Source organism: Puma concolor, chromosome C1 (assembly GCF_028749965.1).
Source record: "Puma concolor isolate L17-30 chromosome C1, mPumCon1.1.hap2, whole genome shotgun sequence".
Classification (NCBI taxonomy): Eukaryota; Metazoa; Chordata; class Mammalia; order Carnivora; family Felidae; genus Puma; species Puma concolor.
Window position 1 is genome coordinate 646,678 of NC_141674.1, and position 27,049 is coordinate 673,726.

The 27,049-nt window shown below is 53.3% G+C and overlaps 1 protein-coding gene across 5 annotated transcripts; it reads right to left on the bottom strand.

The window, feature by feature from the left end:
- Window positions 1-347: 347 nt before the first annotated feature.
- Window positions 348-25,582, bottom strand: SLC35E2B (solute carrier family 35 member E2B). 5 transcript variants are annotated; one of them, XM_086715393.1, is made up of 9 exons: window positions 25,125-25,240; window positions 15,170-15,607; window positions 14,803-14,938; window positions 14,248-14,375; window positions 11,843-11,963; window positions 9,940-9,993; window positions 9,362-9,434; window positions 6,619-6,764; window positions 348-4,515 (listed from the first exon to the last, which is right to left on the bottom strand). In XM_086715393.1, exons 2-9 carry the CDS (start codon window positions 15,489-15,491, stop codon window positions 4,278-4,280), a joined length of 1,218 nt encoding a protein of 405 aa, XP_086571519.1. In that variant the 5' UTR covers window positions 15,492-15,607; window positions 25,125-25,240; the 3' UTR covers window positions 348-4,277. The 5 variants fall into 5 exon arrangements, with proteins under 5 accessions (XP_086571519.1, XP_086571523.1, XP_086571520.1 ...); XM_086715397.1 differs by lacking the exon at window positions 25,125-25,240 and adding an exon at window positions 21,132-21,149; XM_086715394.1 differs by lacking the exon at window positions 25,125-25,240 and adding an exon at window positions 20,317-21,124.
- Between the last annotated feature and the right edge of the window lie 1,467 nt (window positions 25,583-27,049).

Consider the following 27,049-nt stretch of genomic DNA (forward strand, 5'->3'; position numbering starts at 1 on the left):
TGAACCCACGAGCCGCAGCCCAGGGAAGAGAGCGGGAGACCGACTTGCGCCCTCGTTAGCTGGGTTTGAAGTGGGAAATGCGGAATGGGACGAACTCGGGCACAAAAAGGGCGAGTGGAATTGAGCTTTCTTTTCCTCCCCAGGACGATGTTCACTTTCTGTACCCACACTTAATTTTGCTTCCTGAGCCGTTGGGGACGGGAGAACCATTCTTCTCTCTTCACGAAGGGAGTTTTCAGCATGAAGGCGACAAGGACCGCCCTCCACCCCCCCCCCCCCCCCCCAGCCCCGTGACCATTTCAGTAGCACAAACCCGGGAGGGTTACAGTGAGGACAGCAACGGCAGGCACTGTTAACATTTATTGTATTTCGAGAGAACCAGAGTCCTAGGTAGTCGCTACCGAGTGGCTTAATTTAGACAAAAAGAGCCAAGAGGCATCAGTTTATTACCACAGTAGATTTAACAGTAACTCACTAAATTATTTAATAGAACCACTTTCTAGAAAGTACTGATTTAGTCACTCGAATACTGAATTAGGTGAAATACAAGAACACGATACACATCTTGTACAATGCGCTTTCAGTTGTCCACAGTTTTGTTTGGTATGAAGCAGATCGCACTCGGTTCTGATGCAGACAATTACTGATAGGATTTTCAAGTTTTTCAGTGTGGGAAAGTCACGGTGACTGTGGCCCTCCTCACGGGTCCCACGACACCCCCTGGGCAGGTTCAGACTCCGCTCGCACATCTGCAAAGACTAGAAACGGCCAATCAGGTGAATGCAGGTTTTACTCCAATGAAACAGAAACAAAAAAGACAACGAAAGATTCTACCAGTTAGGACAGTTTCCAGCTCTGTTTGGAAATCTGGGCACGGATCCAGTGGCCATCAAACTCAGAATCAGAACCCTCAGGAAAACTGGAAGAAACTCTTCAAGGACAGCAAAATCGAAGGTTTCCCACCCGAGCCGGAGGGTGGTCAGCACAACCTCACCTCTGCTCTTGGCTCACCAGCCAGGACACAGGGAAACAGGCAGATTGACCAGGGGGGCTGGGACATTTATAGTTGTAAACTAAGGAAATGAAGACGCCGCAGCCAGAGCATGTACGGATTTTGTGAAAGAGTAAAGCCCTTAGTATGACGGTCAAAGGCAAAAGAATTCTATCTGCGGTAGCGTCCTTGATTAATTTTTCCAACCCAGGGAAACTGAAAATGCTCCAGGCCTTAGGAAAGCACGACACTCAGACAGATGTAAAAAGCCATGATATGCGTCTGTCAAACCTACTGGTCTGTCCAAGTGACCGTTCACAGGCAAAAACCCACTGGTTTTGGGCAAAGAATCTCCGGCATGGGCTACAAGCACAACTTCGTTTGATACTCTGTGCATTTTACCGCTTTGGATTCACCATGCCTCTTTTTCTCAAATTAAAGACACATTTTTGGATTGTGCAAGAATGTTCTCAGCTTTCCAGGGCAGATCATTTTAACGATGACATGCAACTGTGACTGTCGGGAAAAAAAAAAAACAAACCCAAGGTTTTTATGCCACTCATAGTGGAAGTTTCCTTGAAAGTCAGATACATGTATATTTAGAAGTATCCACGTAGGTAAGGTATCGACCCGACCCGACCTGACACCTGTTTGAAGTGTTTCTTTACAAAGGCACAGACAATGACCATGGACATAGGAAATGACCCGTGTAAGTGACAATGACACAAGCATGTTTGCAATGTATTATAAACATACTATAAACACTACTACACAAAGTTAATAAAAAACGTATGTCTGTACATTCATTAAACAAACGGCCACGACAGGCCGTGTTTTGTCTCCTGGCAGGGTTGTCCCAGACATGCAGGACACGGACGGCTTCAGGGTGGAGACCATACAAAGAAGGAATGTAAGCCCCAGGCACGGGCAGTGCTGGCCACAGCTTGGGTTCTTAGGAAATGTTTCAAAAGCAGCTTTGTTGGAAATTACCTCATTTACTAATAATTTGGAGAAATCTTCATTTTGTTTCTGGTCCAAGAATTTGGAAAATCAAAACCGGCAGAAAACCACTTGTGACAGGAGGCGGGGCACATGTGGTGTGCAGGGCGCTGGTTCCAGAAGAGACTCGGACCCGGGTCCCTAATGAGGCTCAGAAGCAGGTGCCGCCTACCTGGTTACTTGGATGAGGACGTCTGTGAGAAGGCCAACGTGACAATCTTGCAACAGGATGACCGTAGACGTGTCTCCTTCTCTGCTCACATCTTGTCAGCAGCTGGCCACAGCCGGCCACAGCAGCCACATTGTTAAGGGCAGAGGCAGGGCCCTCTGGAAGCTGTCCTTTCCCACTGGGCCTCACAGACCCAGCACATCCCGCTGCCCAAGCCGCCTCCAGCAAGTACTCTTCGGTGTTTTTTGTGGAGGAAGGAGAGAGGAAGGGATAGAAACCTGGGGAAAGTCTCAGGAGAAACGTCTTCACAGTGGAGGTGAGCGTGGCGTGCGGGCGAGCACACCCCTGCCTGTGCTCTGGACATAGGAAGTCAGCTTCATAGAAAGGTTACAGTTTTAAAGGCCTCAGTTTAACCCATCATCATGGCAAACTTTTTCAAGTAGGCAGAACTTAATGAGACTTATTATTGCTCTTTGTTTCCAAGAGATTTGATCTCCAGGAGGGCCTTTTTTAATATACTTTCCAGTTGACCGGTCAACTGGAAAACCAGTGAAAAGATAATGGGAACCAAGGACCTGAACGGCAGGGAGGGGAAATCAGATGAGGGAACCACCAGTGCCTGAAGCGCTCCTGTCGGCTGGTTCACTCAGCTGCAGCAGGCAGGCCCCAGACAGCCGTGTGGCCAACCTCATCCTCTGTGTTGGGCTGCACATGACACACCCCAGAGCTTGAACCTGGTGCCACGGAGAGGTGTTAAAGCCCGGCTGGCAGCGGACGTGCCCCGATCAGAAACCCCACCAGGATGTGGGAAGAGGAATAGGGTGAAGAGGTCAGGAGCCTCAACCCGACACAGGGCTCAGATACCCAGCGTGGTGGGTCCATCGCTCTGGGAGGGGAGAGCCAGGCTGAGCCAGGCTGTGGGTTCAGTACGGGTTACTTGCCATACAGGGTGCTTTCCAGAAGCCACCCGTGCCTGGGTTTTCTTCTTTAACACCTTCACAGTCATTTTAAATGCAGTGTGACAAAAGCCATAAACACTCCAAAAGATCTTCCCGGCACTCCACCTGCTCATTCATTCATGAGAGAAAACCTTAACACCCTTGTGCTTGAGACAAAATATGGCGTGGCTCCCGACCAGGTGAGTGATGGCAGGGGCACCTGCAGGGAACCCTTCAGAACAGCCTCTGTTACACACAAAGGCCCAGAAAACAAAAGGGAAGGTCAGTATGTCCCCATCCTGAGTTAAACACTACAGATGTCTGCCCTCTACCTCTGTGACCAGCAATCACCACATCGGGGGTCCCTGACTGAAGCGCCAGCCACAGGTGAGGGTTGGGACTCTCGGGAGGTGGAGGGCCTAGTGCGGTGGAGACCCTGAAAGGGGCGGGGCACCTTTCCCTAAGTGGTGCTGGATGCTGGCAGCTCTGGGGCAGGAAGGCAAGGGCCCAACATCCTGCCCACAGGAGCAGGGACCCTCATTTCTGTGCCCGTCTGATCCCTTTCCACTCTCCTAGCCCTGTGCACTCAGCTGCTGTGGCCTCCGGCCCAGGCCGTGGGCGCCTTGGCCCTCTCTTAGCATGACAGTCTCCCCAGACGGCCCAGGAGCAGAGTGTGCCTTCACGGGCCTTTGACGGCGAGCAGGGGGAGCTGAGCTCTCTGTGCTGGCACCGAGCAGCGGGGAGCAGTGCGCGTTGGCACCCGGATCCAGCTGTCACTTCACAGGGGTCCCCAGTAGCTGTCACACACAGAGAACGAGGGCGTGGCCTAACTGCAACCAGACCTGCAAGCCGGTGGCGGGGGTGCAGAGGCCATCTGGAAGTCCCACCCCCTTGCGAGTGCTCAGCACAGGGTCAGCAGGAGGCAGATTTCACATTATCTGGCCGTGGCTCAGCGGCAGCTGGCTCCGGTCTCCACCCCAGGAAGCGGACATCTGGGATCCCCGTTCAAGCTCCCACTGGTTTTCACTGAAAACCTGAAATGGGAGCAGCGAAGGCGGCCCGTCCCGTGGCCTCCTGCACCCCACTGACCCAAGGAGGCCGGGTGTCTGCGTCGGTGAGGGGAACAGCAGCAGTGGGCAGCGGCTTGGGGGCCCTGGCCACCTGCCGCAGCTTCCAGAGCTCAGTGGTGTGGTCTGGGGTCCTTGGGGGTCAGTGGCTCCGCTTCGTCCTCTGGCGTTGGGCTGGCGGCCACAGCCAGGCTCTGCATGGCCTCCCGCTGGCGCTGCTTGGCTTTGTTGTAGAGCAGGACGCCAGCCGTCACTAGGACGGTGCCGATGGCCGACAGGCTGGTGACTCTGTTGCCAAACACTATAATACTGAGCCAGATGGATAAGGCGTGCTTCACGGTGCTGGCGACACTGCAACGATAGGGGGTTACGGCCCGGGCTCGGCCCGCTGCCCAGCCGGCACAGGCCCGGGGCTCCCTCGCTGGCTCCCTCCTGCTTTCTGGTCCTTAGCAAAAATGTCAAACAGAAAAGCAGGGACATGCTATAATGAACAGCCATTATTCCCATCTTCTAGACTTAATTAACATTTCGCTTTACTTGCTTCATCCTTTTTTTTTTGGAGTGAATTATTTTTAAGCAAATTACAGACGTGATGACATTTTGCTCCTAAATAGCTCAGCTTGCCGTCTAAAGAACAAGAGCGCTTTGTGCACACCTATGGTAAGGACAGCACTGCGTTCGAGGCTTGGAGCCCGTAACAATGAAGTTAGTGCAAAACACACTGGAAAGTTAATAGTGCTGGTGTTTTGGGGTGACGATGACTTCTGCTTTATTTCTGGAACGGTCCTGCCTTTTCCAAATTTCCTATAATGAGTAACTATTGCTCTTATGATATGAATAAACCACAAAAAAACCTATTTGCTTTAAAAAGAATTAGGGGCGCCTGGGTGGGTCAGTCGGTTGAGTGCCCGGCTTCGGCTCAGGTCATGATCTCACCGTTTGTGAGTTCGAGCCCCGCATCGGGCTCTGTGCTGACAGCTCAGAGCCTGGAGCCTGCTTCAGATACTGTGTCCCCCTCTCTCTCCGCCCCACCCCTGCTTGTGCTCTGTGTCTCTCTGTCTTTCAAGAATGAATAAACATAAAAAAATTTTTTTAAAGAATTGGTTTTCTGCTTTTTGCCTTTTGTGAACCATCACTAAGGATCACTGAAAAACAAGGTTTCGGGACTATCTGGAAATAATCCCCGGCTCCGAACAGAAACCAGGGCATGTGACAGAGACAGTGACCACCATGCGCTTCAGAAGAACTTAAAAATCACGGCCATTCTCAACATTCTTGCAGACCCTCCCCATTCAAGACCCAGGAAATGTGAGGGCTGCACGGGTCGCAGGCCAGGGCACCGCGCTGGTGCCACCGGTGCCCGCGTGTGGCGGTGCTGCCCTTGGACCTCCGAGCTGCAGAATGTGACCAGTGCGGGGCACGGCTGCTGTGCTGACCTGGGCCAGACCGACGTGGGCAGGAGGAGCGAGAGCCAGTCAGAGAGGCCGTGGGGAGACAGAAACACGGCTGGCACGGCTCGACAAGCCTTCCAGGCAGTGTGGTTCCATCAGGCCACTTCTCGGCCAGCTCAGAAGTTAGAGAAAGTAAGGCCCGCTAACTTACACGACACGGTGTGGGCAAAGAATAGACTTCTAGGCCGCCGGAGGCGTTAGCTCACGCTTTTCTGCTTGTTATTGAAAACGTCCCGTCTGGAAATGGCGCTTTCATTGAACTTTTCCAGTTACAAAAATGAAGACAAGGCAGTGAGGCCTCTGGCTCACCTCTCAGTTTCCGGAGGTGTGCCTCCAACACGGGAGCCAACGGCCATGTGTGGCTCCTCAAATTTAACTCGTTTAAGGGGCACCTGGGGGGGCTCAGTCGGTTAAGCATCTGACTTCGGCTCAGGCCACCATCTCACAGTTTGTGGGTTCAAGCCCCAGGTCAGGTTCTGTGCTGACAGCTCGGTGCCTGGAGCCTGCTTTGGATTCCATCTCTGTCTCTCTCTGCCCCTCCCCACTTGTGCACTGTCTCTCTCCCTCAAAAGATGAATCAACATTGAAAAAATTTTAAATCGCTTACAATGAGATAAAATTAAGAATTCCGTCTCTTGTTGCACTCACCACACTTCAGGTGAACCGCCTGAGGCACACGGCTCCCCCACCGGACAGCCCAGAAGCGAACATTCCAGCTTCACAGGCGAGTCCACGGACATGCTGTTCCCCACGGAAAAATACTTGAACCACTCCAAACACTTCCTGTGCTAACGTGTAGATTCCTGGTGGGGATTTCGTGAACTTTGCTGTGTTTCAAGCAGCACCAAGACAAAACAGCCTGGGAATCACGACATGTGGCCACAGTCCTCACACTAGCATTTTACAATCATAAATACCTTTTGTAAAAACACCTGGATTTAAATTCTTCTCCTCTGTAAATGACCTGGACACACCTTGTCTCCTGGGAAGTCACTGTGCTTACCTGAAAGTGACGGGGGAGATTTTGCCCATGAGGGCATAGGCCGTGACACTCTGCAGGTGGAACAGGACGCCGTCCATCATCAGCAGCAACAGGATGTCCTGACTGTAACTGAAGCTCTTCCCACTTCTCCCAATCACTGGCAAGTCCTATGCGCAGAACAGAAATGGTGCTCTGCGGGTGCCTGTCTTCCTTCTACTGATCACCGTCAGAAAAGCGCGTGCCCAGTAATCTGGGTAAACGAACTGATGCTGAGGAGTGCTCTGAAAATAGCCTTCTAGGGTGACAACCAAATAGCGCTTACCAACATTTTCAACATGCATGTACATGTGGCCAATAAGCACAGGAGAAAGCACTGAACATCACCGATCATCAGGGAAACACAAATCAACAGCACGATGAGACCACCTCATACCCATCAGGATGGCTACCACCAAAAACAAAAAATCAGGGGCGCCTGGCTGGCTCAGTCGGTTAAGTGTCTGATTTCCGCTCAGGTCATGATCTCACGATTCCTGAGTTCGAGCCCCACGTTGGGCTCTGTATTGACAGCTCAAGAGTCTGGGGCCTGCTTCGGATTCTGTGTCCCCCCTCTCTCTCTGCCCTTCCCCTTCTCACACTCTGTCTCTTGCTCAAAAATAAACAGAATTTAAAAAAATTAAAAAATAAATAAAAATGACAAGTGCTGACGAGGATGTGGGGCAGCTGAAGCCCTGAGCACGGCTGGTGGGTATGTAAAATGGTGCAGCCATTGTGGAAAACCGTCTGACTGCTCCTCAAAAAGTTAAACGGAGAACTACTAGAAGAACCAGCAATCCCGCCTCTGGGTACACGCCCCAAAGAACTGAAGGCAGGGTCTTGAACTGGTGTGTGCATGTTCACATTCACATCAGGACTGTCCACAAGAGCCAGAATGTGGGAGGAACCCAAGTGTCCGTTAACAGACGGGTGGATGAACAAAACGTGGTCCCAACACACAGCAGAATATCACCCAGCCTTAAAAAGGAGGAAATGCCAGCACCTGCTACAGAGTGGATGGACCTCGAGGTCATCATGCTCAGTGAAATAAGCCCGTCCCCAAAGGACAAATCCCATAGGATTCCACTTACATGAGGGACCTAGAGTCGTCAGATCCATTGGGACAGAAAGCACAGGGTAGATGCCAGGGGCTGGGGGAGGGGTGAAGGAGTTCACAAATACGCCACTTTGGCATCAGGGTTATTTTGAGCTGAAGACCCTCAAAACACAGGAGCAAGAAGGGCTCTGGCGTCCCTTTCTCTCCCTGAGAAGCAGGGACAAAGGCCCCACGTGGAGGACGCCCATGCAGCAGGGGGAAAGGAACGCGCGCATTGCCAGGGTCCCGAGCCCGGCGGACCTCGTTAAGGTCGCCCTCACCTGCCTCCACCCCACACACAGCCTACTTTCCCGCAGTCGCCTCTCCCTGCTCAGCCTGGCGCGTGAGCGCTCCCGTCTTGGCTTCTTTATGAGGCTCCCGTGTCACATAAAGCTTATGTTACTCGGGCTGTGGGCTTGTCCCCGCGAATCGTCCAGCCGGACACCCTAGGAGGAGAGGTAGAGTCTCGCTTCCCCTATGGGGGGAAATGGGGAGTTAGTGTTTAACAGAGACTGAGATTCAGTTTGAGATAATTAAAGTCTACAAATAGATGGTGAGGATGCTTGTGTGACAGCCTGAACATACTTGACATATAGTTTAAAGCGGTTAGAATCATAAGTTTTACGTTTACATAGATTTTACCACAATACACATATTTTTAGATATACACATTCTTTCAATCATTCCAATTCCAAAAGTGGATCCCAGAAAACCACCTTTTTTTAAAAAAGGTAATTTAGTTTATTTATTTGTTTTTAAAATTTCTTAATGTTTATTTACTTATTTTGAGAGAGAGAGAGAGAGAGAGAGAGAGAGAACAAGCAGGGAAGGGCAGTGAGGAGAGACAGAATCCCAAGCAGGCCCCAAACTGTCAGCACAGAGCCCGACCTGGGGCTCAAACTCATGACTCTGGGATCATGACCTGAGCCAAGATCAAGAGTTGGACGCTTAACTGACTGACCCAGGTGCCTCCCAAGAAAAGCACCTTTATCTGCTAAAGACACAAGAAACTTCCAGTTCCGTGTGAAATGCACCAAGCAGTCAGGTGTCTGTCGAGGGGGCAGTGACAGATCAGGGCATAGCTGGGCTCTGGAGCACAAGAATAGGACAGAATAGCCCAGTTCCATTTGTGTTTAAAAAAAAAAAAAAAAAAAAAGGTCTGCTTGGACAGATACATACGCTTTTATAAGACTGGTGAGATCACATGACACACATGTACCTGAGTACATTCCTAGCTACGCAGACCCGTCTGGAAAGGGGCTTTGTAGGAGGGGGTCCAGGAGGGCTCACCAGACAGACCTCCTCTCTTGTTCATGTACACCTGCCCTGCTGATTGCTCTAGGCGGGCACGCGTGACTTTGAAATAATAATACTAAAACGAGCAAGCCGAAACACCCTGACACAAAGATTTTCAGGAAATTCCCTCAGCTATGGCTTGGCCTCCTGGGGCACCAGGTTCGGCTCCCACCGGTCTCCCTCCTCCTCAAGTGCACCCTGCTGAGCCTTCGTGAACGATGCCACGAAGCCACCACGCCAAGGAGCTACCCACGGGACCGGCAAGTGAAACCCCTCCACCCCCGGATGGCTGGTGGCAACGGCAGCCTGGGTGCCGAGCGGCGCCCTGACACTCACCATGAAGAAGATCCAGGCGGGGACCAGCATGGCCACGGCCGCCGCGCTGGTGTAGAACTGGAGCTCCGCGGCCCTGCGGGGGCAACACACATGCCTGACGCTCTCTCTGCACGGCGGAGTCCGGCTTTCAACCAGACAGTTCACAGCGAGAATGCTCTAGAGAACCCGGGCGCCAGGGAGGGCCCGTGTGCCTGCCGGCCGCGCGCCTGGCACACCCTGCAGGGCAGCCGCGAACGAGCCGGCCGTTGGGGTGCCTTGGCAGGGCAGCTGAAAACAGGTGGGGTTTTTCTTCCAAGTTTCCACAAAGCACTTTTACTTACTTGTTTTTTTAAGTTTATTTATTTCTTTAGTAATCTCTCCACCCAGCGTGGGTCTCAAACCCATGACCCCGAGATCTCAAGAGTCACAGGCTCTTCTGACTGAGCCAGCCAGGCGCCCCGTCCACAGAGTACTTTTAAAAGCCACTTAAGCCGAAGGGGGAAAGGTGTCAGGTCTACGGGGGATTCTGAAACTTCAAAAGGGCAGGGAGTCCTCTCGGGCCTACGAAATTGGGAGTTTCACGGGCTAACGATACTTACGAGAACCTGTATTTGTCCCCGCTGAGGAGCTTTTTTGAAAAAACATTTTGCAAACTAGAATAAAGAAAAGAAGAGGTTACCTGGCGATACGAGAAGTTAGCACAGACCTCGACTGGACCAAGTGTTTGCGTCCTTCCTAAGCAGGGACAACGATGGCGGCCCCTCGGGGATGGCCCCTGGATGTCCGCTGTGAGCCGGGCCCATGCTTGGGGAGCTCCTGGATGTCACTTCACTGTGAGGGGGTCACCAGGCCTGGCCCCTTTATGGATGGGTAAACTGAGGCACTCAGGTTGAGCAATGTACCTGACGTTACCTAGCTCTCAGGTGTCAAAGGATCCCAAAGTCCCTGCTCTCAGTGCTGCACAAAACCCCACCTTGAACCAAGAGTTCCCATAAATCAGTAACTGCCATGGGCCGGGCACCTGGGGACTCCATGTGTGAGAGCGAGTGAACAAAATAGTCTGAGCACATGAAGACTCTGGTGGAAAAAATATGGACAAAACTCCAGAATGGGACAAACCACAGGGAAAACCCACACATGGCCAATGAGAAGATGAAACTGTGCCCACCTTCCCCAGAAACCAAAGGGCTTGGCACGCCCACTGGTGACTGCTCTCTGGGCTCCAGAAGGCGAAGCTCTTGCTCCAAAACAATCGTTTTGGGAAACGCTGGCAGTGAGGATCGAGAGCCCTGATCCACGTCATGGGCTCGTCTCTCTGATGGGAATTTAGCCTTCGTGATGGTCAAAAACCTAAATGGGAGCCTCATGTGAAGAGACGCTCCATGCGCATCTAAATAGACTCGTTAACTCGCAGGCATCTGTATGCCATACGAGGAGGCGGTCACAGGGTTCAGGCTTCTGAGAGCCCCTGGTGGCAGCACACGATGCCCACAGGGTCACGCAGAGGGAGTAGAGCATACCCCTCATGAAAGCCGCTCTACTTTAATGCAAAAACCAGCAGCTACTGGGCCTTTCCACTGGAGGAGAAATACACACAGAATGCATGATGATCCTGTATTCGATTTCTAGGAACTATAAGTGCAGGCAGAAAAAGCCAGAAGGAAATACATCTGCGTGTCAGAAATGAAATTAAAGGTGACTTTTAAATGTTTACTTGGTGGTGGGATGGAAAACCTCAGGGTGAGGCTGTCCGACTTTAACAGTAAAGCAATGATAAACTCCTGGACATTCGTGTGGTCACTTCCTCTCTTTCCCAGAGACAGGACAGACCCCAGAAGCAACTGGTAATTCTCAAAGAGCAGGTCTGGCCGATGCCTAAGTATGGACTTCAACACCACAGCCTGGATGCGGGATGGCAGCTGTACACTATCCAAGGAGCGATCCAGAACACAACAGCCAGCCCCTTCCTGCTGTAGGACAAGGAACCTCCCATGTGGTGCTTTTCCTCGGGCACCTGACACGGGCTTCCCCTGTGGGGACGGCCTCTCACGGCCCTCGGGGCACAGACAGCCACCAGGCCAGAAACTGCCCCTTTGTTCCCGCTGTAGGACGGCCTCTTCCACTTGGCTTAGCTGAACACATACGTGTTTACTCACAAGGGGTGTTACTCTTGTGACGTTACTCACAAGGGGTGTTACTCTTGTAACGTTACTCACAAGGGGCGTTACTCTTGTGACGTTACCTGGGCCCGCTAGCTCTGTGCATTTGGCCTCCGTTAGCTAACCATGTGTGTTCTTAATACCAAGACCATGTATTGTCAAATTCTGGCTGTTTTTTTAAGAAAAGGTTACCTTACTGGGATACGAGGTATTTTGGTATTTAGGAAAAGGCGGCATCAGTTGGGCCCGGCTCTGAATTACGGGACATAATTCTCAGTCAATCTGGATTTCAACGTCCATCATCCCCATCACACCACGTGTCCCCATGCTCTTCCTGACTCACCAGTCCATGATGTTGGTGGACAGCGCGGCCGAAAACCCCAAGACGTTGAAGCTTATCTCCGTTGCCGTGCACAGTGCCAGGCCTCCCATGACGGGGATGAGCGAGAGGTTGACCAGCAGCCCTGGAAAGGGCAAAACACACAAGGGCTGCGGCCGCCAGCCTGCCCGCTGCAACATCGCTTCTGGGTGCGAGGCCATTTTTATGCCCCTCGTGAAAGCCTCTTTCACTTTAATTCGAAAACATGTAGCTACTGAGTCTTTACACTGGAGAAACACAGAGGATCAAAGTGCACGCCTGCCCCCAAGCCATCACCCTCTCCCAAGCCAGGCACCGCACGGACCCTTCCTCTTCCTCGAGGCACGACTGCTGGGCCTGGGGCCGGGGTGGGTGGGGGGGGGGGGGGCAGGACGCATGAGGCTGGGGCCCCGGGTCCCAAAGCCCCTCCCTGGCCAGCACCGAGGATGACGAGGGTGGATGAATGGTCTTTGGACCAGTCTGTCAGAAAGGGGAGCTGGGGGCGGGGGGCCCTGCTGCAGGGAGACCCCTACACGGTCTGCGTTCTTCACTCTAAGTGGAGGTTACTCCTCTGCTGCATTCTGAAATCCAGGAAACGTGACCCAATGGTAAAAAAGCCCGTGGAGCATGATGGAAAGGCACAGCCACTTTGGGAACAGGGTGGGGGGCCTCCCAGGTACTTTGATTTCAGATATTATTTAGTTTACTCTGAAATTCAAAATAGATGAGGGAAAAAGTCTTCCATGTTAAGAGGTCCACGCTGACCTTTGGAGACCAAGGCCACCTCCCGGCACAGGACAATGCTGTCCAGACTCAGGTCCCTAGGGAGCCACCAGCACCCTCTCGGCTCTGCACGTGGTCTTGTCCTCTGGCCGGCCTGGCAATGTGTGTTGTGTGACAGACGGTCTGCGTGGATCCTAGAGGGCCGGTGGCCGTGAGTGCCGTTTCACCCTTAGAAGGACTTGCTTTCGCTGCTGGGAGGTGTCCATGGGCATCGGCGTGCTCGGGGTCCAGGGTAAGAGCCCAGGGCTTTGCCGGAGATCCCCCTCTGCTGGCAGGCCCCGCCTGCCCTCGGCCCTGCAGCCCCACGAGGCTGGTCTACCTGGCGTGCCAGCCAGTGCTCGAGAACCAGCAAATGCCTCTGTGGGGAGGGCGCCACACATCGGGGTCCCGTCTGCAGGTGACCCTCGGCTCTGAAATCCTGGTCCCTTGGTCATTCTCCCCAACTGATTCTTTTTGCTAACTGTCACCAAGATGTTGTCGTTGACCTCGCTAAGGGAACTAGCTGACTCGCTACAGGCTTAGCCGCCACAGCTAGAGGCCAAATCGTGGCATTTTAAAGTTGCCGGAATAAAGTTTTTAGTGTGGCTGAGCCACCGGCTCGATATGAAACCCAGTTCGTTTGTTTCATGTTGCTTATGACTTCTAGGAGCTGCTGTTTACCCTCCGATCAGATGGTCTCACAAACCTAAAACGCCTGTGGGGCTCCAGAGGCACATCTGGGAGGGCGCTCAGCCCTGTCCTTCCTCCCCCATCGGCCTTATTGTGGGATCTTGTCCTTTTCTTTCTTTCTTTTTAAAGATTTTTTTAAGTTTATTTATTTATTTTTGAGAGAGAGTGACAGAGAGAGAGAGACAGAGAGAGAACACAAGCAGGGGAGGGGCAGAGAGAGAGGGAGACACAGAATCCGAAGCAGCTCCAGGCTCTGAGCTGTCAGCACAGAGCCTGACCTGGGGCTTGAACTCACTAACTGTGAGATCATGACGTGAGCCGACATTGGACGCTTAACCGACTGAGCCCCCCAGGCGCCCCTAATCTTGTCCTTTTCTTAATTGAAACAGATGTGCATCTGCATCTAAACTCGTGTCGGTACTGCTCCTAGATGCGCACTATTCTGCACTCTGGTTATTTTCACGGAACGATACTGGACAGGCTGCGTTTCAAAAGGCTGGCAGGAGAAACGGGGACACGTGTGTGTGATGTGTAGTCAGAAACAGTCTGCCGGTCATTGAGGGTTGGGATTTGTGGATAAATCCGATTTGATGGGCCTCATGGAGGGTGGAGAAGTGAGGCTGAGAAGCAGTGATGAACGGGAGGCTGTCGGAGGAGCCGGGGAAGGACACAGGAGGTGGCTGACCTGGACAAGGGTGTCACCAGGGGCCACCTCGCATGACACGGAAGGTGGTCTTCCTGGGACAAGTGACCATTACTTCTTTCCCCAGCTCCCATGTCCCCACCAACCAGAGGCCTCTGTGCGTCAGCCCAGGTGAACAAACACCTGCTGAAGTGAACTCGTGAGGCACTCATGACCGGGCTAGGAGAACGTTCCAGGGGGGCTGTGGAACCGTTCACCTGGCGTAGCGCCCCAGCCCCCACCCAGGCGGGCTTACCCGTGTGCTCCCCGAGGATCATCCGGGACATAATCACGGTGAAGATGGGAGCAGAGCTCTTCACTGTTTCAGCAAACGAAACCGCCACGTTTTTCAGGCTGACCAGACCCAAAACCACCGTCGCAAACCTACAAATAAGCCCAAAGTGTCATTAGGACTGAGGAGTCCATTTGTAGCTGCACAACAGACCTTCTGAGGAGCTCCCCGCCCTCCTCCCCTGCTCCCCACCTTCCTCGCCTCCCATGAAGGTGAAGGTGAAGGGCCCTGTGGGAAGTAGGTCCCACCTGCAAGGTGCAGCGGGCCCAGGGAGGGGAGGGCGTGTCTCTCAAACCATTATTAAATTACACTCATGGCTGTTCCAGAAAGAACCTGATTGCACCCAGATCCACAGAACCAACACATTTGTCGTCCTAATATCTAGACGGTCCTGATGATTATATAAAGCGTGCAATGAAAACACACGTGATCACCAGCTGGTCTCCCACTTAGTGACGGCAAAGACAGTTTATGCACATAAAAAACTTCAACTCTCAACCAAAATGTCAGATTCCTTACCTCATTAGACCCACAAACAGCATGATCATGATGAAATTGGGGGGATAAGAAAGCCGGGTTTTGTGTTGATATAAACAGCAAGGAACAAATATTTTAATGCATCCAATAAACGTAGTTGACAACATTTGCACAGCACCTGAAGGAGGCAGAGAAGAGGGTCAAGTTCTAAGGGGAGAACTACTTCCCTTGCTGGTGTGCAGACAGGACAAGCCGTTCTGCGGCGCAGACACAGCTCCCATCCCGAACCCTCGGCGCCCTCCTTCCCAGGGGCTGTGGGCTCCTCCGTGTGCTTCCCGCGTGGAGACAGCACCGACCGGTGAGCACGCGGGCCTGGCCCTCAGTCCCGGAGGCGGGGGACCCGCATTACCTAGCATGCTGGGCTCCCCTTCCAGCAGGGACAGGATGTACTTGTTGAGAAAGAGGGTGCAGAAGCTGAAGAAGAACCACAGCGTCAGGTAGAGCAGAGCCCGGGAGCTCCACACGCCCAGGTCCGACTCGATGACCGTGGTCTCCGTGATGGTGATGGTGAGCACGTTCTCCTCGGGGGCGCCCTCGCTCCTGCTGAAAACAATCTTTTCGCTGCGGGGGCCGAAGAGAGAGCCCCAGCCGAGGAGCGGCTTCCCCTTGGGCTGGTCCTCGGGGCCAGGGGCCAGCTCTGCCAGCGCCGAGGGTTTCGCTGAGGCTGACATGCTTGTCTCCTCCGGACCGTGGGCAGCATGGGTCGGGCTGGCTCCCGGGTGAAGGCCTGCACCACCCGGGGAGTGGTGGCCGTCACTCGCCCCTCGCCAGGGGACGCAGGCTCAAGCTGTTAAGCAAAGACAATGCGTTCCTGATGGTGAACATTTGAATGTCCTTAAAAGTTTCAGGCACCGATCTGAAGTAACTCTGAAAATGCAAATATGGAACTTCGGTCTTGTTTTCACATCTGCTTGCTAGTCTGACTGCCACGGAAGGACGGGAGCCCCGACAGCTCCCAAGCCTCCTCCCCAAGGTGCTGAAAACCAAAGCCTCTGCACCTGGCCTTCCCCAGGCACCCACCGCGTGCACGGAGACCTGGACAACCCCGCCCCGGCCTTTGCCACCAGGTCCCCGAAGCCATCCCGAGGGCTCTGCCCCTTCCCGCCCGTTCTGTGGTCCCAGCTGCTGTAATGCACACTGCCGCTCTCCCACACCTCACCTGGCTTTGAATATTTTATCCAGCTTTAAAAAAAATTTTTTTAACGTTTATTTATTTTTGAGACAGAGAGAGACAGAGCATGAACGGGGGAGGGGCAGAGAGAGAGGGAGACACAGAATCCAGAGCAGCTCCAGGTTCCGAGCTGTCAGCACAGAGCCCGACGTGGGGCTCGAACCCACAAACCGCAAGATCATGACTGAGTCAAAGTCGGACGCTTAACCGACTGAGCCACCCAGGTGTCCCAATTTAAAACAATTTTTATTTTTAAGTAAACTCTATGCCCAACGTGGAGCTCAAACTCACAACCTGAAACCAAGCGTTGCACGCTCCGCTGGCTGAGCCCGCGGGGCGCCCCTGGTGTCTTGTTATTTCCTTAAGCTTTCGATCCCTTCCTGTATCTTTTGTTTTACGGTCTCTCACAGCTCATCACCCGGGACCTTAGCGAGGTCACCCTGGTGTCTTGTGTGTGCCAGCAGACTCTGGCCTTGGGGCTGGACTGCACTTTACGGTCACCTCCCGTCAGATCCTGATACGCGGGGACCCCACACACCCTGGGCCGAGGGGGTTACTTCCAGAGTTGAGGGCTTGGGGTCTGCTGCTGCTATGTGCCCCAGGGGTGTCACTGGCCCAGGACCCATTTTATCCTTTCTATCTTTTTTTACTGTTTATTTTTGAGAGGGGGGAGGGGCAGTGAGAGGGGGAGACAGGATGTGAAACAGGTGCTGTGCTGACAGCAGTGAGTCCGACATGGGACTCGAACTCATGAACTGTGAGATCATGACCTGAGCCGAAGTCAGATGCCTAACCCCTGAGCCACCCAGGCGCCCCTTTACGCTACTTTCTAGATGAACCCTGCGGCATACGAAACCCACACCTGCCAGTCTCAGACCTGTGGGCATGGCTCCTGAGGTGAGCCTCCGGCCTCTCTCCAGGGATCACAGGCTGAGTCACACCCGGCTTCTCCCGTGGCGGGCTGGCCAGTTCTCCAAGTCCCTGCTTTAAGCAGAGTCCCAGTGACAACTGCCTGCCCCATCTCAGGAGGGCCAGGGTCCCATCTCCTTCCCCAATGACATCAAACCCGGGACCCCAGGTGGCCTCCGATGGGCTGGCCACTCGGATTTCCTGTTCCCTCAGTTTCTGACGCCTGGGGTTTCCTCTGTTTGGGGGAACTCAGTCACACATCTAAAAGGATGTCCGTCATATTTCATCCCTAACATCCAGGCACGTGGAGCGGGGTGGGGGGGGCCGGGCGCTGGGGCGGCCACACCGCCAGCGGGAGCCGCACCCCCCTCTCCAGCCCCGGCCCCTCCAGCAGGACATCCCTCGGGGCTCAGGCTGCCCACTGCCCCACCTGCCCCACCGGCCCCTGCGCCTCTGCAGGCAAGTGCCCAAAGGCTCCCAGCACTTCAGATTCTGACTTCCCCACAGCCCAAAGCTGGTTCCTGTCCTTTTCCCCAGGCAGAGGCAGCACCAGAGACGCGGCCATCCTCCCCCTGCCCTGCCTCAGCCCCCGGTGTCCCTCCCCCTGTCCACGAGCCGGGAGCCACGAGCCCCAGCGAGCGCCCTCGTCTTGCCCAGTCTGCCCGCATGCACCCCAACCCCCGCTGCACCGGGACAGTCTCCCCAGAGTGCAGCGCGGGTCATGACGAGGGGTGCCGGCCCTTCCGTGGGCCCCCACCGTCCCCACCCGAGGACGAGCTCAAGGGCTCCGGACGCTGCCTGCAACACTCGTGTTCTGCTTGCTCTTCCCCAGCCCGGTCCCACTGTCTTGTTCGGGGTGACGACGTGTCCGTGGGTTCCTTGCAGCTAGACTGGCCGGGCCAGAGGGGACGTGGGGAGTCCGTGCTCTACCACCCCCCCCCTCGCCTCCCCCCCACCCGCCTGGAACCAGGGTCTGGCTGCAGGTGCAGGTGAAATGCAGGGACAAGCCCACTGCTGTGGCACAGGGTCTCTGAGAGCAGAGGGAGCACTGCAACCCCAAAGGCCTCCAGGCCCCAGACCCTGGCTCCTTACAGAGGGAGTGAGGAACCCTTCTGCCCGGGGCCTGGCTGCCCGCCCGCCCTGTCTCCCTGCCCCTCGCCGCCTCTGTGATCTGGGGGCAGCGTTTGGCACAGGGGCCCTGAAGCCGCTGCCGAGATTCCGAGGTCCACCCAGTTTGCAGGCCAAGGGGCTACCGATCCAGAGGCACCCACGGGACCCACAGTCCCAGCGAAGAACAGGCTGGCGGGGAGCGGTCCCCTCACAGCATCCCCCCCCCCCCCCCCCCCGGCCCGGGCTTCCCTCTGAGGATCTCCCAACATCCTGGGAGGAGCTGTGGTGCCACCCTCACTCTCCTCCTTAACAAAGTCCAGTCTCGCTCCCACTGAGAAGCCGGGGCCATCCCTGCCCCCAGTCATCGTCAGAGACCTAAGAAACCAGAAACAACCATTTGAATGACACACATATTCTCTTTGTATATAAACCTTTAACAAGAAAGTAGATTTTAAATGAAGGACACGGCTCCAATCCTCATGCCTGAATCACGAGGATTCTGCTACCAAACATTCACACTGTGCCCCCGTGAACATTCTGTGCGCGTCTTTCCGTGTGTTTCTTTTGGACCTGCGCCCGGGAGTGACACCTTGGTCATGGGTGCCTATGGCGTCCAAAGACACAGCACCAACCTGCACCTGGCCACTTCACTCGCCCTTGCTGCTCCTGTGTCCTGCCGCTCCGCTCCCGTAGGGTCACACGGGAAGCACCCTTCCGGCAGGCCAGGGGAGGCCCTCAATGCTGGCTGCACACGCACACGCCCAGAGCTCAAACAAGCTGGCCACAGGGGGCCCAGCGCTGCGCACACCAGTGAGCACAGGGATTCATGGGTGCGGCCCAAGCACCAGAATGGTTTCCAGCGCCTTGGCTGATTCTCAACCGCGGCCAAACAGAGAGCCACCGCGCTCCCACCCAGGCACCCACAGTTGTTACTGACTGTCCCAGGCTGAAAACACCCACAGCACAGATGCAAACGGGTTCCAGACCTAACCGGTGTGGATGTGTCCTTTCTAGAGTCTTTGCGAGTGACAGGAAGCAACGAAAGAAGGGACAACCCACGCGGCTGTGGCTGGGGTTGGCTGCAGGAGCAGAGGTGGTGGTCCTGGGGGGAAGGGGGGTGCTGTGAGCCCTTCAGGCACCTCAAACACGTCGCCTGAGGGCGGGGTTAATGCCGCAGTTCTGTTACTAGCAGAACAAAAGCAAAACACAACCTAAATGTCTCCTGAAGCAGAAACAAGTGAGAGCACACAGCGGGGCCGAGGCGCACAGCAGCGGGGGGCGGGCCTCCGCCACCACAGCCAACGGGGAAACCTTCCAGCTGCCGGAGCCCCGAAACGACAAAACCAAGCGGTGGAAGGCAATCTATGACACGCTTACCCACAAGGCTGTCCCCCCCAAGACCATCCACATTCTTCCATATTCTTACAAAGAGTGTAAAAGAGTGGCGAGCAGGGAACTCAGGCCCCGTCCAGCAGACCAGCGGCCAACACACCAGTGATCCCATCCCCCATGTCCAGAACAAGGCACAGGCAGCCAGGGGCAGAGGCCCAGGCCACCACAAAACACTCACCTTCCAGTGCATGGTCTTTTTAGGACCATCAACATCTCCAAAGACGGTCCACCCAGTCCGGTGACAAACCAACGTGACAACTGGGCACAGGGACGGGCAGACCCCTGGCCTCACGTCCGGCCGGGGGGACAGAGGGGCAGGGGCCCTCCAAGTGTGCAAGGCTCCCACACCAAGTCCAGATATGAACACCAGGTCTGGGGCCGTCCAGGGCAGAACAGACGCTGGCTCTGCCTCTGTCCTTCACATCAACACTCGCTAATCACACAGGGATTCCCGGCCTTGCTTGCTTCCGTTTGGTGGGGCGGAAACCCGCGGAGGTGGGGGACAGAAGGCGGCAAGGGTGTCAAGGGGCTTGGTCAGGAGAGTGAAGAACTCAACTCCTCCGGGGGCCTGGGGTGGGGGCTGAAATAGGCGGGGGAAGCAGGGGCCGAGGACCACAGAGTGGCCAGGCAAACCACCAGAGGAACCTTCTCTGGAGAACTCAAAAGGCAAAGGAGAGACCTCAAGTAAGGAATCGAGGCCCCGGGGAGAGGTCTGAACAGAGACTGCAGCTGAGCCGCCTGCTGGGACATGAGCAAGACAGGAAACGTGAGGAAGGGGCTGGAAGGAGGGCAGAGCGGGAGGAAGGTCAGTCCCAGAAGGGGGCGCATGAGAGAGAAGTGCCCAGCCACAAGGAGATACAAGCAGGAAAGGGCCCTTGGAAATCCAGAACAGGGCAGCAGGAGCGAAATCTCACCAGAAGCTCCTAGGAAGCTCCAGCTCAGGGCAGGACCCCCCAAAAGGAGCCGGGGGCTGCTCCCAGCCACACCCACAGATCTGTTCCCAAGAAAAGCTTCCTCAATTCAGGCCTGAAGACCTTGGCGGGTTGAGATCAATGGATGCAGATCAAAGATCAAAGATCACCGCTGAGAGGGGGTGGCCGGTGGGGGAGGGGCGGCAGCCTGGCCACTGCAGGGAGGGACAGGTGGAGCCCAGGGCCCCAGGTCCTAAAGCTCTCAGAAGGACAGGAGGGCCAGGCAGACGCCACGGGGGGGGGGGGGGGGGGGGGGAGGGGTAGACGGAATGTCCAGAGAGGAGTCACCCGCCTGCGGAGCTGAAGCAAGGGCGCGCTTGCGTCCACACTGCTCCCCGGCAGGTGCAGACTAGTCACAGGCAGGAGGCCTGACTTCACCCTGAGACACTGGCACCGGAAGCGAGCTGCCGAAGCTGAAATCACTAGATATGAGAGTCCACGTTTGCCCCGATCCATTGAGAAGAATGTGGTATTGCCGTGGTGTTGGTGCCCACAGACACACAACCGCAATGTAGTCGCGAGCACACGTCAGACACACCCCGAAGTACGCACATCACAAAGGTCAAGACCACCGGCAAAGACCACGGGGTGGGGGGGGACGCGGTCACTGAATGCAACGTGGGATTGTCCCCAGACAGGACCACCCACCAGAAAAGGGACACCCATGGCATATTGGCTGAAGTTGAATACAGTCTGCAGATTAGACAGTGGTCTTGTCCCCAAGTTAAGATCTGGGACGATACTCCTGGACTACTTACTAAATCGAACTAAGCTCAGGTAAGACGTCAGCAGGAGCAGGGGCGCCTGGGTGGCGCAGTCGGTTAAGCGACCGACTTCAGCCAGGTCACGATCTCGCAGTCCGTGAGTTCAAGCCCCGCGTCGGGCTCTGGGCTGATGGCTCAGAGCCTGGAGCCTGTTTCTGATTCTGTGTCTCCCTCTCTCTCTGCCCCTCCCCCGTTCATGCTCTGTCTCTCTCTGTCCCAAAAATAAATAAACGTTGAAAAAAAATTAAAAAAAAAAAAAAAAAGACCTCAGCAGGAGGGGCTGGGAGATGGGTACACAGGTAAAGTTTTTTCTTCTGCAAGTCTACAAGTTTCTGAAAATAAAAAGTTTAAAATTTTGAAATAAAAAACTCGAGTGATGGGTTAAACAGAAAATGATTAGAGCTGAATAAAAAGTTATTTGAAAAAATATCTGAGGAAATTATCTGGAATGCAGCACAGAGACATGAAATTAAAATATTAAAGAGACGTTAACCCAAGCATGGAAAAAATAAGAAGAAAGAAATTTCCAGCAGAGAAAAAAAGAGAAGAAGAAGGGGTGCCTACTAGCTCAGTTGGGAGAGCCTGCAACTTTTTTTTTTTTAATTTTTCATGTTTATTTATTTTTTATAAGAATGAGAGAGGCAGAGCATGAGCAGGGGAGGGGCAGAGAGAGAGGGAGACACAGAGTCCGAAGCAGCTCCAGGCTCCGAGCCGTCAGCCCAGAGCCCGATGCAGGGCTCGAACTCACGGACCGCGAGATCATGACCTGAGCCGAAGTCGGATGCTTCACTGACTGAGCCACCCAGGTGCCCCTAATGGGGAGCGTGCAACTCTTGATCTTGGGGTTGTGAGTTCAAGCTCCACATTGGGTGTAGATATTACTTAAAAATAAAATCTTAAAAAAAAAAAATAGATATAAAGAAGACAAAACTTTGAGAAGTAACAGAAAATCTGAGTTCTGGAGTCAGAATATACCTTAAAAAGAATAAATAAGAAACCCACACGGAGACACACAGTGATGAGCCACAGAACGCCACAGAGGGAAGGTTCTGACGCACCCAGGCTGAGTTCGGATCACGCACAAGACAACAATATTAAAATTACACCGTGCAACTAGAAACGCGGGAGGGTAAGCCCAAGACAAAGGAGACTGGTGGTGGGCCAGGAGGGGGCACGGAGAGGGGATGACAGAGGACAAGTTCTCAAATGCACCTGTTCAGATAGTTGTGACTTCTGGAACTATATGAACGCTTAAATGCTTAAAAACCAAAAATAGTCAGGGGTGCCTGGGGGGGGTGCTCAGTCGGTTGAGCGTCCGACTTGGGCTCAGGTCACGATCTCACAGTTCATGAGTTCGAGCCCCGCGTCGGGCTCTGTGCTGACAGCTCGGTGCCTGGAGCCTGCGTCGGATTCTGTGTCTACTTCTCTCTCCACCCCTCCCCGGCTCAGGCGTGCTCTCTCTCTCTCAAAAAATGAATAAACGTTTAAAAAAAAAAAAAAAGTGGGGCGCCTGGGTGGCTCAGTCGGTTAAGCTTCTGACTTCGGCTCAGGTCATGATCTCGCGGTCCGTGGGTTCGAGCCCCGCGTCGGGCTCTGTGCTGACAGCTCAGAGCCTGGAGCCTGTTTCAGATTCTGTGTCTCCCTCTTTCTCTGACCCTCCCCTGTTCATGTTCTCTCTCTCTCTCGGTCTCAAAAATAAATAGATGTTAAAAATAAATAAATAAATAAAATAAAGTCAAAACGATGGGGTTTTGTGGTGATAGGGGTTCAGAGCTGACGGCCAAGAAAGAATTCTTGAGACATCTTTGGTGCAAAAAGGTGATTTTATTAAAGCTCAGGGACAGGACCCGTGGGCAGAAAGCACTGCACTGGGGTTGTACGGAGTGACTGGCTATATACTGTGGCGTTGGGGGAGGGAAAGATGAGAGGAAGTTTCTAAAGGGATTTTCATGTACTAAAGAAGACTCCCGGGATACCAGACGCCTTGCTATTGTCAAGCTAGGGCTGTTTTCTCTCTAGTGAAACATTAACATTAGGACAGTAGGGGTTTCTGGAGAAATGTCTTGCTCTGTATTTGCCACAAGTATCTGTCAATGGGCTGCGGGTCATAAGGACATTTAAGAAAATTTAACGGACCTGCCACTTCCTTCTCGCCTCTGTTCCCCCATCACCATGGAGGGGAGAGTGATGCTGAGGCTCCAGGGCACTGAGCCTACAGGTTTCTGGAGGTTAGGCTATTGGCAGGATTGCCTTTTTCTTGTAATTTACTAAGATATTTGTAAACTGATGGAGACTCCGGTCCTGCAGGACTGAGATCTCTATCAGCTACCATTGGTTTTCTGTCCTCTCCTTTGTCCTTGGGTGGTCGGCAGTGCCTGAGGAATGTCACACGTATCCCACCTGGTGCCGGAGGAGGGGGGGCATACTAGCTTGCGATTTGCCCTCAGCTTGCCTTATGCTCCCTCATCACAATCAATAAAATTTCTAAAGTGTGATACGGGGGCTCCTCGGTGGCCAAATCAGTTAAGCATCCTACTCTGGACTTTGGCTCAGGTCACAATCTCAGGGCTTGTGAGTTTGAGCCCCGCATCGGGCTCTGGGCTGACAGTGTGGAACCTGCTTGGGATTCTCTCTCTCTCTCTCTCTCTCTCTCTCTCTCTCTCTCTGCCCCTCCCCTGCTCACACACACACAGGCACACATACTCTCTCGCTTTCAAAATAAATACTTACGAAAAATAAAGTGAGATACAAACAAAAATATATGAGCCAAACCACAAATCAAATAAATAACACAGTCACACTGAAGAGAGGAGATAAAGAACCCACCCAAGTACCTTCTGAACATGGTATTTAAAATACACGTGCTCAGATTCAAGACCAAAAGAATCCTAAGCAAACACTGAACTCTAAAAGGTAGGCTTTTTTCTTGAGTCATGGGTCAGGAATTCTGGGTTGGGCAATAAGGCAGTATATTGCAGCTAACGGGAGTGAGACCTCGGGTGTCTTCAGACCAGGCACAGACACAGGGAGCAGGAAGGGTGAAACGGACAGTGGCGTTGAGGGGAGCGGAGGAATCAGGCAGCGGCACTCAAGGGTCCGGACAGATAGAGGCCCAGTCACCGTGCGTGTCCACAACAGACACATCTCTGCCTCTGTTGCGCAATCTGGCCGCTGAGGGTCCCGAGGCAGTGACAGCCCAGTGGCAGCAAGCACCCTGGCCCAGTGTTTGTTTCTAAATCTCATTCTCCACTGAAATGAACCAGCCTCCTCGGAGAAATGGCCGATTCCAGGGCTGGGGCATTAGTTGGGCCAGAAAAGGAAGCGCTCAAACAATGATGGGGACACGTCCAAAGGACACAGAAGGAAGCACAAGAGAACGCCCTCTGGAGAAATCCAGGGGCAGCGTGAGAGAGAAAGTAAATAATGGTAGCACAGGATTAGAGCCCGCTGAATAGAATCAGCACCCAAACATCCACAGTGATAAACAGGGATGAGGAGAAAGCCCTTCCCCACAGGACACAGTCAACAGGCCCATGGAAGAGGGAGGGGAGAATGAGAAAATCAAAATCACACTTTGGCAACCTTCACCATGATCCCACTAACAACTGCACCCTACAGATCTCCCTTCAGCTAGAGGAAGTCCTGCTCATGGGTTCCACGAGACACACGTGGGAATGTCCACGGCAGAAACCCAACTGTCCCTCCACAAGAGAATGAATACAGAAGCCACGGAATTGTCACACAGCGCAACATCAGACAACAGTAAAAATGAGTAACGCACAGTAAATACACAAAGGACAATGACACGAAGCTCTTCTCAACATGGATCAAGTGACATCAATGTCTGTCATCAGTAAACAGCCTGCAGTTCGAATCTTGAACAGAACACGCGCTCCAGCAGGCAGTGAAAACCCTCAGAAGCTGTGCTGGGCATCACACACGGAAGCCGGAAGTTAGCTGGCCCCGGGCTCAGAAGCTCCCACTCACCCAAGTCCTGGTGGGGTCACAGACGCCTTCCTGGACTCCAGTTCGTGTTTCCACGGCCTGTTCTTCTTTCTTAAACCACGCGACTCAAGGAGCTTTCAGAGAGAAGCAGTTCTTGTCCTGCAAAAACTAAAGGTCAGCGACCCTGATGTGACAACAAGGAATTGACTTTAAGAGCCAATAGTGGATTTCGAGTCGCCCTGGAAGCAGGGTGGGGCAGGCTGGACCAGGTGCCTGTGGAGCACTGGCTGTCCCCAGGTCACTGGTGAGAAAGGTCTCAATGCTCTCTCTCTGATTAGGGTACAAACAAGAACGAAACCATAACCTTTTCCACCCAGCATGGAGTAGGTGGCTAATGAACTGCCTTTAGACCAGCTCTTAACTTCTCCCTTGCCCAGAGTTGTCCTCAGAATGTTCACACGGCGTGACTAAAAGGAAACTAGGTCGGGGTGCCTTGGTCGAGCGTCCGACTTCGGCTCCGGTCATGATCTCACACGGTTTGTGGGTTTGAGGCCCGTGTCGGGCTCTGTGCTGACGGGTGGGAGCCTGGAGCTGCTTCGGACTCTGTGTCTCCTTCTCTCTCTGCCCCTCCCCAACTTGTGCTCTCTCTCAAAAAAAAAAAAAATAAATAAATGTAAAAAATAAAATAAAATAAAATAAAAGGAAACTAGGTCTACTGAAATGTGGGGACACCCCACAAGAAACAAATCCGTGGTGGCTTTACTTTGTATGAGCCTGGCACTAGGTAACACGTCCTAAACAGGGGGCTGGACTCTGCTCGATTTTGCAGTGAGGGGCCCAGGATCAGCTGGGAAGGTGCCTACGCTCCAAAATGGAGACCAAGCCACGGGTGCTGTTTAGTGTCACCTGCTAATGCCACCGTGGTACGTTCACCACTGAAGAAAAGTTCGGCTGGAGGCTAATAAAAATAAAGACGTCAATATTTCCCCATACAATGTTGCAGACTCCTAAATTCTAAAGCCTGAGGTGAAGAATTCCTGTTTTGGAACAAAGAGCTCAAGATGTTCTCAAACACTTGGTAAGGAAATCTAGATTGGTTCAAATTGTCAACAGGGCATTTTAGAGAAAATGTACTGAAAGGCTGCCAGTTTTTATGCAGTATAATTCAAAAATTCCATCTCTGGGAATCTATCCTGAAGAAACAATTGAACAAAGGTCTTGTTGGCCCTCTGTACGTAGAGGATAGACGTGGTTTTAAAATAACTTTGTTTTTAAGACCGAGACACAGGACGCTACCCAAGTATCCAACAAGGAATATATCGGGGCGCCTGGGGGGCTTAGTCGGTTGAGCGTCCAACTTCGGCTCAGGTCACGATATCAAGGTCTGTGACTTCGAGCCCCGTGTTGGGCTCAGTGCTGACGGCTCAGAGCCTGGAGCCTGCTTTGGATTCTGTGTCTCCCTCGCTCTCTGCCCCTCCCTCGTTCGTGCTCAGTCTCTCTCTCTCTGTCAAAATGCCAGGTTACCAACTGTGGTCAACTCAGGCGGAGTTCCACATTCATCAATATTTTGGGGTTTGTTTGGTTTCTCTTCATTTTCTAATTTATGCTCAAAGTGGATTTCTTTAACCTAAAAACCTTTCTATTTCCCTTTTCATACTATTTACCACGGTTTCATTCTGTTTTAAAATGTTACTTGCAAGTTCAAATACTTTTGGTAAAATACATTCTACTCCATTAAAAAAAAAAAAAAAAAAAGACTTTTAAAAAGCCACCAAACAAAGAATCCATCTCTAGACAGGTTTTTTTGTGTTTTGTTTTTTCTTCTCCCCCTTTCACAGCCTCGGTGAGCACTGGGTCAAAGGCCCAAGCAGGAGTACTGCACGGCAGTCACCTGGACAGGGCCCAGCGAAACCAGGGAAAGATGTCAACCGATGACTGGAGTGAAGGAAACCCTGAGCCTGAATTTC

Bases quoted from the DNA above. Each gene is read 5' to 3' on its own strand.
- SLC35E2B (XM_086715393.1), bottom strand. From the start codon at position 15,491: ATGTCAGCCTCAGCGAAACCCTCGGCGCTGGCAGAGCTGGCCCCTGGC. The intron at 11,964-14,247 runs GTAAGCCCGCCT...TGCCCTTTCCAG, and splicing joins GATCCTCGGGGAGCACACGG to GGCTGCTGGTCAACCTCTCG. The intron at 4,516-6,618 runs GTAAGCACAGTG...CTATCGTTGCAG, and splicing joins ATCTCCCCCGTCACTTTCAG to TGTCGCCAGCACCGTGAAGC.